The 14262-nt window shown below is 52.1% G+C and overlaps 2 protein-coding genes across 2 annotated transcripts; one reads left to right on the plus strand and one right to left on the minus strand.

The window, feature by feature from the left end:
- Nucleotides 1-1319: 1319 nt before the first annotated feature.
- On the plus strand, nt 1320-3820 carry LOC308553609 (uncharacterized protein; the record flags this gene model as incomplete). The annotated part of the gene is made up of 3 exons (XM_081129642.1): nt 1320-1342; nt 2465-2538; nt 3678-3820. 3 exons carry the CDS (start codon nt 1320-1322, stop codon nt 3818-3820), a joined length of 240 nt encoding a protein of 79 aa, XP_080985768.1.
- Nucleotides 3821-11598: 7778 nt separating this feature from the next.
- Nucleotides 11599-13958, minus strand: LOC308553238 (beta-defensin 33-like; the record flags this gene model as incomplete). Its single annotated transcript, XM_081128980.1, has 2 exons — nt 11599-11729; nt 13901-13958. The coding sequence occupies 2 exons, from the start codon at nt 13956-13958 to the stop codon at nt 11599-11601; spliced, it is 189 nt and encodes a 62-aa protein (XP_080985106.1).
- Nucleotides 13959-14262: the final 304 nt, after the last annotated feature.

A 14262-nucleotide genomic window follows, 5' to 3' on the forward strand; every position in this document is an offset into this window, starting at 1 on the left:
GCCCACCGTAAAATACGACGAAAGAGGAATGTGACTCTAACGGACAACCACCACAAACTGTCTAGGAATATAGTACAAAGCAGGTTCTGGATCCATCCGACGGCGCTCCCCGCGGGACACAGAAACGTGATGCTAAAGAGGGCAGAGACGTGGAAAATAAACTCTTAGTTTTAGAAAGCCCTCACCCTCCACGTCACTGTTCTGAGATTAAAGCCTGAATGTCTGTGCAGTTAGTTAACAAGGCAGGAAAGTCGTTTTGAAGTCGGTGAAGTCACTTAAAGCTATTTTGTGGAAGTGAGTCCCGGAGGGCAGCCATGAGCGGATTCTGAGAAGGGCTGGGAGGGAGCCACGATCGCCCGAGTGCCACCAGGGCCGGGTGAGCTCAGGGCGCGACGTGCCGGGGCAGAGAGGCTGAGACCGGAGCCCTTGCTGGGGCCTGGGCTACCTGGGCACGCGAGACCTGGCAGGTTGGGCCTCAGGTGCTCTGATGAGTGTGCAGAATGTCCCGTCTGTTCTCTCCAGCGGTTCTGCTGTGCTCAAAACATCAGGGCCGTCCCGCCCATCTTCCAGCTCCTCCCCACCGTGTGTGATTCTATTTCTCTTCTGTGTAAGGATCAATTTTTCTTTTTCTGATTCTCACCGGAGGATATTTTTCCCCATTGATTTTTAGAGAGTGGAAGGGAGGGAGGGAGAGGGAGGGAGAGGGAGAGAGAAACATTGATGTGAGAGAGACACACCGATTGGTTGCCTCCCACATGCGCCCCAACAGGACTAGGGATAAACCTGCAACCCAGATACATGCCCTTGACCAGGAACTGAACCCGTGACCCTTAGGTGTGCAGGCCGACGCTCTAACCACTGAGCACACAGGACAGGGCAAGACTCAAGTTTTTTAAGGGAACAGGGACATGAACTCAGACCTGTGCCTTTTATGAGAGACTGCAGGCTTAGAGACTAAAGACATTCCTGAGGGCCCAGCGAATTCATATTTCTGGGTGGGGCAAGAAACAGTTTCATGTCACTGCTGGGAACTGGAGTCTGTCACAGCTTTTCAGAACAGACTCTGTCCCAGGACTGGAAGAATCAAGAACAAAGCGGGTCTGGAATACAGACATAATTAGGTAAACACAGACAGAGCAGATATCTTTAAGGAAAACCAAACACGAGCAGCGTGAAAAGTAATCGTTGGTAGTCACCATGAATTCCCCGGCTGTTAGCTGAGCGCGCACAAAGTAAAAGCAAGCCAGAAGCAATTGCTGTAATGGCCTTCAACGTGCAAGGAGCTCTTAGAAGTCAGTAAGAACAGATGAGTAGGAGAAATGTGGGTAAAGCCCGTGAACAGGTGAGAGCCGAAAATAACTAATGAACGTTTAAAAAATGCTCAACCTTAGGAATAATTTTAAAAAGATATATGAAAGCAAACAGGAAGTGTTACTAGTCACTTATACAGTTTTCAAAGGTTAAAACAATTGACAACAACCAGTACCGATGAGAACCCTGACAGGCAAAAGATACTTTTTTGCATGGTCACTGAGACCATGAAGTGGTGTCCCGAGTGGGCAACACCCACTGCAACGTGCAATAGGCAGATATGTGCACATTTCATTTTAGGGATTTATGCAAAAGTAATAGTTACGTAAATTTCTAAAGATAGATGCATAGTCATACAAATACATGAGGCAAGTATATTTGAATAGATATTCAAGAATTCCCAAGATAATATTTACGTGGAAAGAAACACCCAATAGAATTGGCAATCAAGCATGATTCTAGATTTTAAATTTAAAATGAGTATTTACATAATTTTATTTGTAAAGAAGTGGAGCTGAAACGCTATGAATTGTAAATGGTGTCTATAGTTGAAGAGTGGGGACATGGTTTTTCTTTTAACCGTCTATCTTTTACATCTCTTCATTATCTGGAATTTTTCAATGTGCAAATATTACCAAAAAAGTGAAAGATTTAAGTAAAAGTAAATGAGAAAATTTGAATTCTACAGAGAACTAGATACATTTCCCCACTATTTTTTAACTGCTAGGAACTCTTTCCCCCTTGAACACGGACTCTCTGGGGAGTAATGACTCACCCACCGCCAGTCCGAGTCTCTGTTGTGAGGAGCCCTGGAATTTCAACCAACCGGCCTCATATCTTTCCTAGTGAACCTCCTCACCTGCGAGGGACTGTCCTTTTCTCCTTTGGTGACAGCGTGGCTCTCGGCCTCCCACTCACCTTCAGATGCCTCTGCTGCGCCTGTCACCACCTCCATGTGCTGGGTCCTGTGAGGAGCCTCAAGGCGAGGCGGCAGCCACAGGCCCAGGAGGGTGCTGAGGGTGTCGGGGGAAGCACAGTGCTGCTCGAGCTGCTCCTGCGGAGGCAGAGCAGGGCCTTGGGCAGGAGACGCTGATTCTCCAAGTTCCTGGGACAGTGAACCCCAGGCTGACCTTGTCCTCTGATCCCTCCCCAGGCCTGGGGACCTGCAGCGCGGTCGGGATGAGGCTCTTCCATCTCTTCCTTATGGCTCTCCTTACCGTCTTCCAGGTACTGCCCGGTAAATACCAGCCATGCTGCCCTTTCTTATAGTTCCTTGGGTCTTTCCTTTCCCTAAGTCAGCCAGGGCTGGGAGGCACAGCACCAAGGGGCCGCTCAGAGGGCCCCTCTACAGCCACACTTAGCTCATGGAAAGTTAGACTTGCCCTTGAAAGCCGTGGCGGAGTCTTCATGCCATTACAGGTCGTGTTGGGTAGTAACCTTCTACTCGCTTCCCTTTCCCTCACGTGAACCAGATGACTTGAGAACCAGATCAGTTGAATCACCTGGTTAGTGTAACCTAGAGTGGAGACAAAGTTGATAATAGACCCTGACCAGAGACCACTTGCCACTCATATCCCAGGAGTGGCCGAGAGTTTAGCTGGGCAAGGCTTCCATCTCTTGAGACTGTGAGAGTTGGGATGTTTTGTGTTTTGTTTTTTGTGGTAAGGAGGTGGGACAATTGGTGAGACAGGCGGGGCAATTGGTGAGATGGGTAGGGCATTGGTGAGACAGGCGGGGCAATTGGTGAGATGGGTGGGGCATTGGTGAGATGGGTGGGGCATTGGTGAGATGGGGGGACAATTGGTGAGATGGGTGGGGCATTGGTGAGATGGGTGGGGCATTGGTGAGATGGGGGGGCAATTGGTGAGATGGGTGGGGCATTGGTGAGATGGGTGGGCATTTGGTGAGATGGGTGGGGCATTGGTGAGATGGGTTGGGCAATTGGTGAGATGGATGAGGAAGGTGGGGCAATTGGTGAGATGGATGAGGAAGGTGGGGCAATTGGTGAGATGGATGAGGAAGGTGGGGCATTGGTGAGATGGGTGGGACATTGGTGAGACAGGCGGGGCATTGATGAGACACACTGGGCAATAGTTACTGACTGAGCACACCTTGCCCTCCAGTTAATGCCCGGAGGCTCTCATGGCTGGCAGGACAATTTGACCAAAGGCGGTGTCAGCAGTGATGAGGTCTTCTGGCAGGATGAGAGGGGGAAGGGAAGGGAGGGGGAAGCCTGGGAATAAAGCCTGCGGACCGTTGGTGTTGGCGTTTAGCTGGGGAAAGTGGGGCTCCCGTCCAGATGGGGAGATCTTTCGCCTTCCCCCTGGGACATCCAGCCCGATACAGATATCTTTTCCTTTCTGCAGACAGCACCAGGGCTCTCAATTTTGAAAGACCCTGCTACCTTCGGGGCGGGATCTGCCTGAAGCAAGGGACCCCAAACTGCGAGCCCTTCCGGGGGCCCTGCCGAGCCTTCACCATCTGCTGCCGCCGGAGGAAGAGGGAATGAAGAGGAACTGGGGGAGGCGCCCAGGGGCAGGAGCCTGGCTCAGGGCTCCTGTCGAAATCAAAGCGCACAACACCCACGTCTGCAGAAGGGGTTATTTTATCAATAAGACTGATTAGAACAACAGTCGTCTTCCATGAAGGGCAGTCAGTGGGAGGGAAACGATGATAAGAATTAAATTTATATCACGCTTTAAATTTCGCAGTGTTTTCATTCACACAACATATCGCCACCCTTAGAACCGTTCTGGGTTTCCATCCCACGTCACAGGTGCTGAAACAGAAGCTCCGCCAGGTTCCACAACACGCCCGCGTGGAGAGTCAGTTAAAGAAAGAGCGTAATCTAGGACCTTGGTCTTTTCCAGGGCTCTCCACCTGCATGGGGGGAGTCGTGGTTTCCTTCACAGTCTCGGGGAGTCCGCACCTGAACGAACTCACTGCTGTGGGTGAGGCGATGCGAGGAGGGCTTGGTCCTGGGGTTGCTGCTGCTGTGGGGAGAGTGCGAGTGGGAAGGCGCCATGGGGTAGCCCAGGGCCAAGGGAGGTGGTGTTGGGGACACGCAGGATGAAAACACACGTTTCCAGAGACTGCCCAGAAAGAATTTTCCATTGCAGGTCAGAAGGTTCCTGCTACGAGGCTGGAGTCCTGCGATAGGTGTGACAGTTAGAGTCTGAGAAAGGACCTCATCACTCCTGTATGGCCCTGCGAGGATTCTCTGCACACCCTGCCCCACACTGCTCAATGCTTCAGAGCCCTCTTCCCCACGCCCCTGGGGGGATACTAGCCTGCCTCGCACTGGGACAGTCCCAGCAGTCCAGGCCCTAGCTGTCCTGGTGGGACTACTAGCCCCCCTCACTCTGGGATGGTCCCAATAGCTCAGGCCACAGCTCTTGAACTACAACAAGAGACCATCCAAGGAGACAGAGCCACCTACTCTTCGGGTTCACAGCTTACCACTTTTAGTTGTGCTAAACCAACCACTCAGTGATACTTGAAACAAGAGTCCATGCAAAGACTTCCTTTCCTCAAGAGGACCAACGTCACCCGTGCCTGGGGGACAGGACAGGCAGGACCTAGAGGACGTTATGAGAGCCTACCTCCCACCACAGGTGCTCCGGTTCTGCCCCGGGGAATGCCCGTGGAAACACGTACCTGGTAGAAACAGGGCCAGGAGCGGGGCTCTCCAGGCGTGGCAGGTGTTAACGGCTCTACAGGAGCCTGTTACGGAGCCTGGTACCTGTTCTCTTCCTGGGCCGATGCCACATGTGTCAAGCCTCAGCATCATTGTAAATTATTATACCTGGTAGTGGTTGTTGCTCTTTATAAAAATAATCTCATTTATTCTTGCACATTTCCCCTGTCTAGTGAGTTTTTAAATCTGCTAGTTAATATCACAGAAACCTTTATTTTGAACCTTAAATTTCTAAATTCTCACTGGTCTACAGAACGTCATTAGCCAATTTATTGTTCCTTTTAGATGTGAGTTGATGGTCACTGAATTCCGACAGCCGATCCCCGTGCAAACAGACCAGGAGAATATCCCACAGGAGAGAACTCAGGGGCTGGCGTCCGGCTCCTGGTTCTGCCGTGGGTTTTGCCGTGTGCAGACTTCACCGCCGTCACCACCACGGGGGGCCCCAGTCTCACTTTCCTCATGCGTGCATTTGGGAAAGATATCAGCACCTGCGCGATATCAGCACTCGCCTCTGGCTGCGGGAAGCCCAGATCACCCTCCTCAACGTGCTCTTCTTGGTCAGCCCTGTTTACTACAGAAACATAAGACAGGAACTCAGCCACTGCCTAGAAATCAGAGGGAAAGGCACAAAAACCCCCGTGCTGGTCACTCGGAAGATGCTTGTTACGGACAAGTTCATGGTTCATCCAGAATGAGGGGTGTCATTTCTCATGAGGAGCTTGGGATTGTCTGGGTGAGAAAGATAGAAATCTCACCCCCAGCCCCGTGGGATTCTAAGTTAGGGTGGGCGGGCCACACCCCGGGACAGAGGACAGACATAGCAGGGGAGGTCAGATGAAGGCCTGCAGACCAGGGCCTGGTCTGGGAAGGACTTGTTTTCTTGCCGATGCTGGCCCAGGAGGAAAGTCCCTCCGCTGTCACCTACCTAGAGCACGAGTGTCAAGGACACGGGGTTTGACCAGTCATGAGACATCACTGTAACTTGGACAGTGACCTGAATCAGCAGGTCCCCGGGAATGGAAGGCAGATTTCACTGGTCAGACTGGGCAGGACCAGTCCCCGGGCAGAGCACGTGACGCGGTGACGTGGCCAGGCTGCCTATATAAGGGACTTCGGGAGGTCTGGAGAGAGACAGAGCCCTGGGAGGGGAGTCCTGAGAGGTAGGTGCTCTTTCCACTCTACTAAGCTTTGTTCTGAAGCGGCCGGGGGAAGGAGGGTGGCCTTGTGACTGTGCGCACCTGAGTTCCAACAGCAGATGGTACGAGGTACGTGGGAGCAAACGGGGGAGATGTCATATAAACGCTTTACAGGCTTTTTCGTAGAGCAGAGCCCGTGAGTTGCAGTCAGTCTTTTTTTATTAAAATTTATCTTTATTGTTGAACGTATTACAGATGTCGCCTGTCCCCACCATTGTTTTTACTGTTGTTACCAGTGGTCCCTGCCGCTCTTCCCAGGGCTTTGGCGCTAAGCAATTGCTGGGGCTCCGCTCGGGGCCCGGCTCCCCCGCCTTCTGCTTATTTCGCGGCCCTTCGCCGTCCGGGGAATCATTTGACGGGTCCCCCGGTCGGAAGCGGACCTTCTCTCGCAGCGCGTCGCCCCGATCGGGCCCACAGAGGACGCTTTGAACGCCGTTTTACTCAGCCACGTTGCCATGCCGTTTATTTCCTCCTTTCCAGGAGTTTCGAAAGCGGTCCCCGGGGAGCTGGCCCCATGAAGCTGTTTTACATCATTGTCCTTGTTGTCTTCATCTCTCAGGTGACCCAAGGTAAGCCCCGTCGCAGCTCCTTCTCATCTCTGACTCCCGCACCCTCCTCCCTGCTCCCCTCTGGAAGGACCTGGTCCCCGGGGCCGCCTGGGCTCACACAGGAACGGGAGGAAGGGCAGTTTCTCAGGGGGACAGCCAGGTTGGCACCCCCAGGCCCGCCCCTGGGGCGCCGAGAGGCGACAGTGGGCCGTGCGGAGGAAAGGGCACAGCGGGTGGCGCTCTGGTCCCATCTGGGGACGCCCTCGCAGACCTGCTGTCCTCTCTTGAAGCTTCCGCCGGCGGACGGCAGTTTCTAGTTTACTGTATGCCTCATTTTTTGGGTGTGGTGTTTGATGACTGGCTGCAGGAGCAGATGAAGGAGAAGCTCAGAGGTTTTGTAAAAGCAGGAAATTCATGTACTTGGAACCACGGCCCCCGGGCGAAGCGTAGAGGTGGTTCTGCTCCTTCCCTTGCTGAAGGCAGCGGATGGGGCTGAGAGGGAGGCTGGGGTCTGGCCCCTGCCCGTCCATTCCCCGTGTCACAGAAGTGCCCAGTGTCACAGGACAGCTTGGGCACAACACCTGGATCTGGGGGAGAAAAGTGGCTCGTGTGGGTGAGCCCCATGGGTGTGGCAGGGTGCCGAGGGGGGGACTGGTCGCCCTTAGACAGTGAGGCTCCTCTCTGCCCTGTTGTGCTCTGTGCCCACCCACCTGGCCCTCGATGCCCCTCACTCCTTCCCTCCTCTAACTGTCTTCATTCATATAAATATATTCCCCTAACCACACGTTTCACTCCATGTCTCGCGGCTCAGGGCTCTGAGTGCCAATTCACAAGTTGACAGAGAGGAGCCAGGGGCACAGGGGCCGCGCAGACGGGTGTGCCCCCGGCCGCTGTCCTCTCCGCGTTGGGTTAACAACTGTTCGCTGTGACCCACTGGGGGCAGTGATTGATTTTGTTGTAATGCTCAGAATAGTGGCCCCATCAGCTTCCTCGCTGGGCTGCTTTTCTTTTTTTTAAAAAATATGTTTTTATTAATTTCAGAGAGAGGAAGAGAGAGGGAGAGAGAGAGAAACATCCATGATGAGAGCCGTTGATCGGCTGCCTCCTGCACGCCCCCGACTGGGGATGGAGCCCACAACCCGGGCCTGTGCCCCGACAGGGAATCAAACTGTGATCTCCCGGTTTATGGGTCGATACTCAGCCACTGAGCAACGCTGGCTGGGCCGGGCTGATTTTCAAGCAAAGAGAGGGAAGGGTAGACAGTGGGGGGCAGTGAGGGGAGCCCTTTGGAGATCACAGGGAAAGAGGTGGCAGAATGACTCTCAGTGACACGCCCCTGGTTGCAGCCCCAGGACACAGGGATGGAGTGATTCCTGGCGATAGGTGGCCCAGGTGTTCGAGTTCCTGGGGCACAGTTTCCCCGACAGAGCACAGGGTGGTGTGGGTGGTCTTTTCATGACAGCCTGAGCCATCTGGGTGAGGATGGGCAGCAGGAACCGCTGATAAGCAAGACTGGCAGCTGCGCTTCCCCTGCGGTGCCTGGCGGGATGGGGCAGGGGGAACAAAGTGGAAACAGGGCTGAGGTCCATGAGTGGGTGAAGCCGGGGAGCATGAGCCTCCAGCCCTGGCGTTGATTCCACAGCAGTGGGCACAGCCTTATGGCCAGTCTGAGGCCAACGAGAGCCAGCCCCAGGGACCTCTGCTGCCTGGGTTCCCAAGTCAGTGACCTCTGCTGATGACCCATAGTGGGCAGGCTGGACTAGGGGGCCAAGGAGACCCTTCCTCCTTGGCGCTCAGTGCAGACTCTCTCACCTTCTAAAAGGCAAGAAGTATTTTTCAGGCCTTGTTTGAGTCAAATAAGATGGTTTCTTTCAATCCTGACCCAAGGATATGTTTTTACTTTTAGAGAGAGAGCAAGGGAAAGAGTGAGCAAGACATTGACCTGAGAGAGAAACATCGATCGGTTGCCTCCCATACATGGCCTGACAGGGACCGAACTGCAACCTAGGTATGTGCCCTGACCAGGATCTTGGGCCTTCCTTCCCCAAACAAATATTCTTGTTTCTCCTGCAGGCTGGGGGCAAGATAGAATGCGTCCCTTCTGTGACTCCTGGGTGAGCGTGTGCCTGAGGAGGAAGAAAAACTGTGTTCTCCGCATGCCAGGGTTATGCCCTGGAAGGAGCTTCTGTTGTTTAAGAGTGAAATGAAGAATTCACGTGTCGTGTATCGGCCCTGTATGAAATAAACTGAAGGGTTCATGTTTAACGCGTCGTCTCTGAATTAATTCGAAAGGCTGAGACCTCATGGTAGCACTTTCTCCATTCATTGATTCATTTATTTTGTCAACACCCAGTGGCCGCCTGCTCTGTGCTAGGACTCCGTGGGTGGCTGGGGGTAAGGAGTCAAGGTCCCTTCTGCTAAGCCGCTCGCGGACGTGGAAATCTCGGCCAGGTTGGGTGGCCAAGAATGCCTTCCCAGTGAGGTGAATGTGAGCCGAATTTTAAAGAATGAGTGGTAATGAGCCCGGGAAGGTTGAGGGAGAATTGGGACAAGTGGTCCGATATGAAGAGAAAATATGCAAGGGCCCCGGGCAGGAAACACGGCTGCCACCCGGTCCTGTTACGGGTGGTTCGGGAACCAGAATCTGGTACGAGACGAAACTACAGAAAGTGTGGCTAATGGGCGGAGGACTTGAGACTCTAAAGAAAATTTTGCTTTATCTTATAAGCTACAGGGAAACATTGAAGAACTTTAAATGAGGGCGTGTGTGGAGGAGAGATGGAGAAGCTAGGGGTCCACGGGCCACTTAGGATATTATAAAACAACTGAAGTGTAAATGTTTGAGGTGAATGGGTAGGAATTAAGACATTGCCAAAGACATGAAGCGGAGGCTAGTTATTGAAAAGCTACTGGGGAGCAGAAGCGTGAGGAGCTGGTCCTTGGAGGCGGGACGTGAGGAAGAGGAGCTTGCTGTTGCGTCTGACTCGTCGGGTGATGGGGATTTCCAGGAGTGGGCCCCTGGTCTAGAGTTCAAAGGAGGGATCAATGGGGATAGTTGTTTATGGGACTTTAGGACTGATATGGGTGATGGTTGAAGCCCCACGGGCCAGGCTTCCCACAGAGATGGAAGAGTGTTAGAGATGAGAAGTGGAAGGCGGAGATGCCTACGAAGCCAGCAAGTCGAGACACAACCTACGGGAGCTCCATCTGCAGCCATCTGGCAAACTGCTGTCCTATTTCCATTCTGGCAACACCATAACCGATTCAAAATTGCCAATGATCCCTGGCGTTAAAGCCATTCTGATGATCACTGCAACCCTAAAGTCTATTACAATGATCATTTCTAACTTAATAATTAGATTTATCAGGCTTATTTTAACTCAATTAATTAGACTTATTAGAGTAACACATTATCTAGGTCATTAAAGATTGCGTTTGGGCTCTGATAGTCTAACTTCAAGGACATCAGTGGTGAGATTTCCCCATTGTCCCAAGATTATAGAGGACAAGCACTATAGAACTTTCCACACCTTTGGGGCTCCCCTCACTAATGAATTGCTTAATGCCATTGTCTGTGAAGGGGACGTCCTCTGGGCCCTTGCAGGGGTCAGAGACTACTTCTGTGGTCGCAGCTTATAAATCAATTCTGACATGCTTCCCTGTGTCTTTGGGTTCCTTTCTCCAAAGTATATTTCAGCTATCCTGACACCTCAACTTTCTTTAATGTGTCACTAAATTAAGGTTTAAGTCAGCCAAGCATCTCTTCGAGCCATGCCCAGTGGCTTGAGCAGGATCACTGGTTGCTATACATTTGCCTATAGACCGACCTGATCCAATAGATCAGCCTGATCCAGTACTCTATTGTTTCCTTCTTGGCAATTAGGAAAAAGCTGCTGTAAATATTTCATGCAGGTTTTTACTGGGAGCCTACACTTTTACTTCCCCAGGGTAAATACCCAGGAGTGGTGTTAATGAGCCGCATGGTAAACATATGTTTAACTTTTACAAGCCAATGTTTAACTTGCCAAACTGTCTTCCAAAGTGGCCTTACCGCTTCCCATTCCCAGGAGCAGTGCATGAGACGTTGGATTTGTTACAAAAAGGAAGCCTCTAAGAATAACAATGGCCTAGAAACTTCCCACTATTTGAGAACGGGGAACACTCAGATACTCCGGAAGATTACATTTCCCAGGCTTCTGTTTTACAATTCACATCTTATCTGTGCTGAAGACAATTCCTTAGGCTCTAAGAACGTGGTTTTAAGGGAACCTCGCTATTTGGACAGGAGCCTCTGGACAAAAGAAAATAATCACCGTGTCTCTGAGTCTCGTTCTCTGTAGAGCAGTGGGCTGTGTTCTAAACTCTCTGAGTTCCAGTTCTGTGAGTTGATAACCTACATGCCAACTGGAATCTTTCAGGGCCTTGGACTAACTTGCTTCCCTGGAACCATTGCTTGCTACCCAAGAATGAAGCAACGTGAAAATGAAAACAAAATCTCAGCGACTTTTCCACACGTGATACACACACACACTCTCTCTCTCTCACACACACACACTCACACACCCCTCAGCTCTTGTCCTCAGTCCACAGGTTTACAGACATACTTGGGCAGATGACAGGCGGCCTGGAGAACAGCAGTTTCCATAGTTGCAGGTGCAGAAGCTAAGACCTAGAAAAGGGACGGCCTTGTCCGAGGTCACTCAGCCATGACCCTGCCCCCAGGTCAGGGACCTGTCATTTGAGCCTGCCCTTGGCAGGACCTGTGAGAGTAGAAGGACTTTTATTGAGCAGGTGTCAGCCTCAAGAAGTGGGTGGCGCTGCCCGGGGAGCCCCAGGGCTGGAGCTACAGTCGGCAGCAGTGTTTGTTCCTGCTCCTGCATTCGGCAGGCAGGATGGAGCAGCCGTGGGTTTTCTGATGCTTGCAGGCACCCCCCATGTCTTCACAATCTTTGTTCTTCTTTCTTCTTTCATATCCTGCAGAGGAAGGGGTGGGGTGGGGGGGCGGAAAAAAACAGAGAAATAAAGGCCCGATTCACCAGAGCTGCCAGAACTCATCTTGCGCAGGGGGAATCTGGAAGTTCCCACCCACAGGGCAAAACCAGCCTCTACCTGTTTCTGCGTGACCTGCGAGCTTAGAGTGGTTTTTATGGTTTTTCAATGGCAGAAAGAACGCAGAAGGAAAATGTTGGGTGATTTGTGAAAATGATATTAAATTAACATTTTAGTGTCCATCACAAATTTAATTTTATAGAAGACAATATGCTCCTTCGTTTCCACGTTGTCCATGGTGCCTTGAGTGTGTAACAGTGGGGGTGGGTTGTCGTGACAGGGACCTCGGGAGCCACAGAGCCTGAACTATTTATTACCTGGCCCTTTACAGCACAAGCCTCGTCATAGAAGCTCCCTAAAGTGCCTCTTTCTCTGCCTGAAGGGCGGATCTGACAAGCACGCAGCACAGGTGAGGCAGCAAGTGTGGGGCTGAGCATCCTCCCACCCCAGCGCCGTGCCCCGCCGGCCCACGCAGGGAGAGCTGTGTCACGAATCGCGGTGTTTCAGATGCCACGGCCACGGCCCCTGGTGAGCGTGTGGGCTTGTGGCCCTGGGAGGTAAGCTGGATGGAATTGATAGGAGATCAGGTAGGTGGACAGCAAATCAGAATGTCCCACGAGAGCAGAGGGCCTGGTCACGGCTAAAGAGGGCGAGAGGCGAGTGACATGCAGCCACGAGAAAGCTGCAAGGAAGTGGCGTGTCCACTGGGGTTATGGCTGGTCAAGGTCCCAGGCTGAGAGCAACCCCGACCCGGGGTCAGGAGACCTGGCCTCTCACTCCCGACCCACGCAACCATAGTTTACTCTGGAAGCCACTGATGCTTCTCATTTTTCATAAGAAGGTAAAAATAACCATTAATTACATATGTAATTCATATGTATTTACACTCATATGATAAATATGATGGACATATCTGTAATGGATGCCATTTATATTACATAAATATGAATATATGTCCACACATATATTTATACCTACACGATGCCATTTATATTCTATAAATATGAATCTATGTCCGTATGTATATTTATATCTATGTCTATAGATCCATATTTATATCTACTGTGTGTCCATCTCCATTAGGCTGTTCACCAAATACATCTGGCTGGCTGTTTTCTTGACACAAAGTAGAATCTACCTTTTGTGTAATTGGGGGGGGGCTGTGAGACTTGCTTGGTTAATGAATTCTGAGCAGAAGCGACATGTCCTTCTGGAGCCCTTAGTTGCCAGTGTGGGACTCCTCAGGGACCACCGCGTTCTGGGTGGTGGCCGCCCTGTCAGCTGGGTTGAGCCGCTCAGTGAGCAGAGCGCCTCTGTGACCAAGCTGAAAACTCTGTTCCTTTAAGATGCCAAGATCCTGATGTCGTTGTCGCCACAGGGTCGCCTGGCATGAGCTGACAAATGCGTCAGGTCACCAGGCGGGACGCAGGACACCCGGTTAAGTTTGAATTCCACATAAACAACGAGCGATCTTTTAGCACAAGTATGTCCCATGTGTTGCGTGGGTCATAGTCATACTAAAACTTATTCATTGCTTCCATTTCATTTAATACATTTATTTTCTGGGCTTGTTGAATATTTAATAAAAACATGGTCTTTGGATCTAAAGCCACGTGGGCTCGAGTTAAAGTCTTCCCGACATACGATCTGAGTGACTGGGAACAGGGGCCGTCATTTCTTACTCTCACCCGTGAGAGGGCCTAGAGATGCCCCCCGTAAGCGTAAGTGTTGGGCGAGGAGTCCCGGTGGGACGGGCGGTGGAGGCTTGGCTGTGGTGCTGGGCAGAGAGCAAGCGGTCAGTAGTGTCCACTCTCGGTGAGGGCTGTGGTTTGTAAGCTGCGAAGGCCCCTGTTATTTGGCACCATGACCAGTGATGGTTCTATTACCAACTAGCACGAAGGGCAACCTTGGGAAAATCTTTCTGACGCCTTTAAGCTTCTTCCCCGGGGACGCGGGGCCTGCTGTGCCCCCGTCAGCGCTGTGCTCATCCCTGCTGCGTGCCCAGCGCATCCTTGGGTCTGACCCCTCTGGCCCCGTCCCCTCCGGGCTCCAAGGTCAGTCACCGCATCTCCGCGCCCGCGGGGCCCACGGCTTACCTGACACCGTCTGCGTGAGACATATGAGCAGGAGAAAGAGGAGGAACAGTAGCCTCATCATGGGAAGGGAGCTCTTGGGACCAGAGGACGGACACGGAGTGTCGGGTGGTGGCTCGTCCTTACGAGCGTGGACGGAGGCGGGTGACCTGGGAGAGAGTTTGGGACACTCAGCGGGAGGGAGCCAGCTGCACCCGACGGAGCCGCTCGGGGAGGCCCCGGGGGTGGCTTGGAACCGACTCCAGGTCCCAGTTTCTGGCTGACAAACAGGAGGAGCTTTATCCTAAGTCAGCGTTTTCTAGCCGAGTCTCGTCTCTGCACATGACTTTGAGGTTTGGTGCTTTTTGTGTTTGAGCAGAAAAAAA

This window comes from Miniopterus schreibersii, assembly GCF_964146895.1.
Source record: "Miniopterus schreibersii genome assembly, chromosome: 2".
In the NCBI taxonomy this organism is placed as follows: Eukaryota; Metazoa; Chordata; class Mammalia; order Chiroptera; family Miniopteridae; genus Miniopterus; species Miniopterus schreibersii.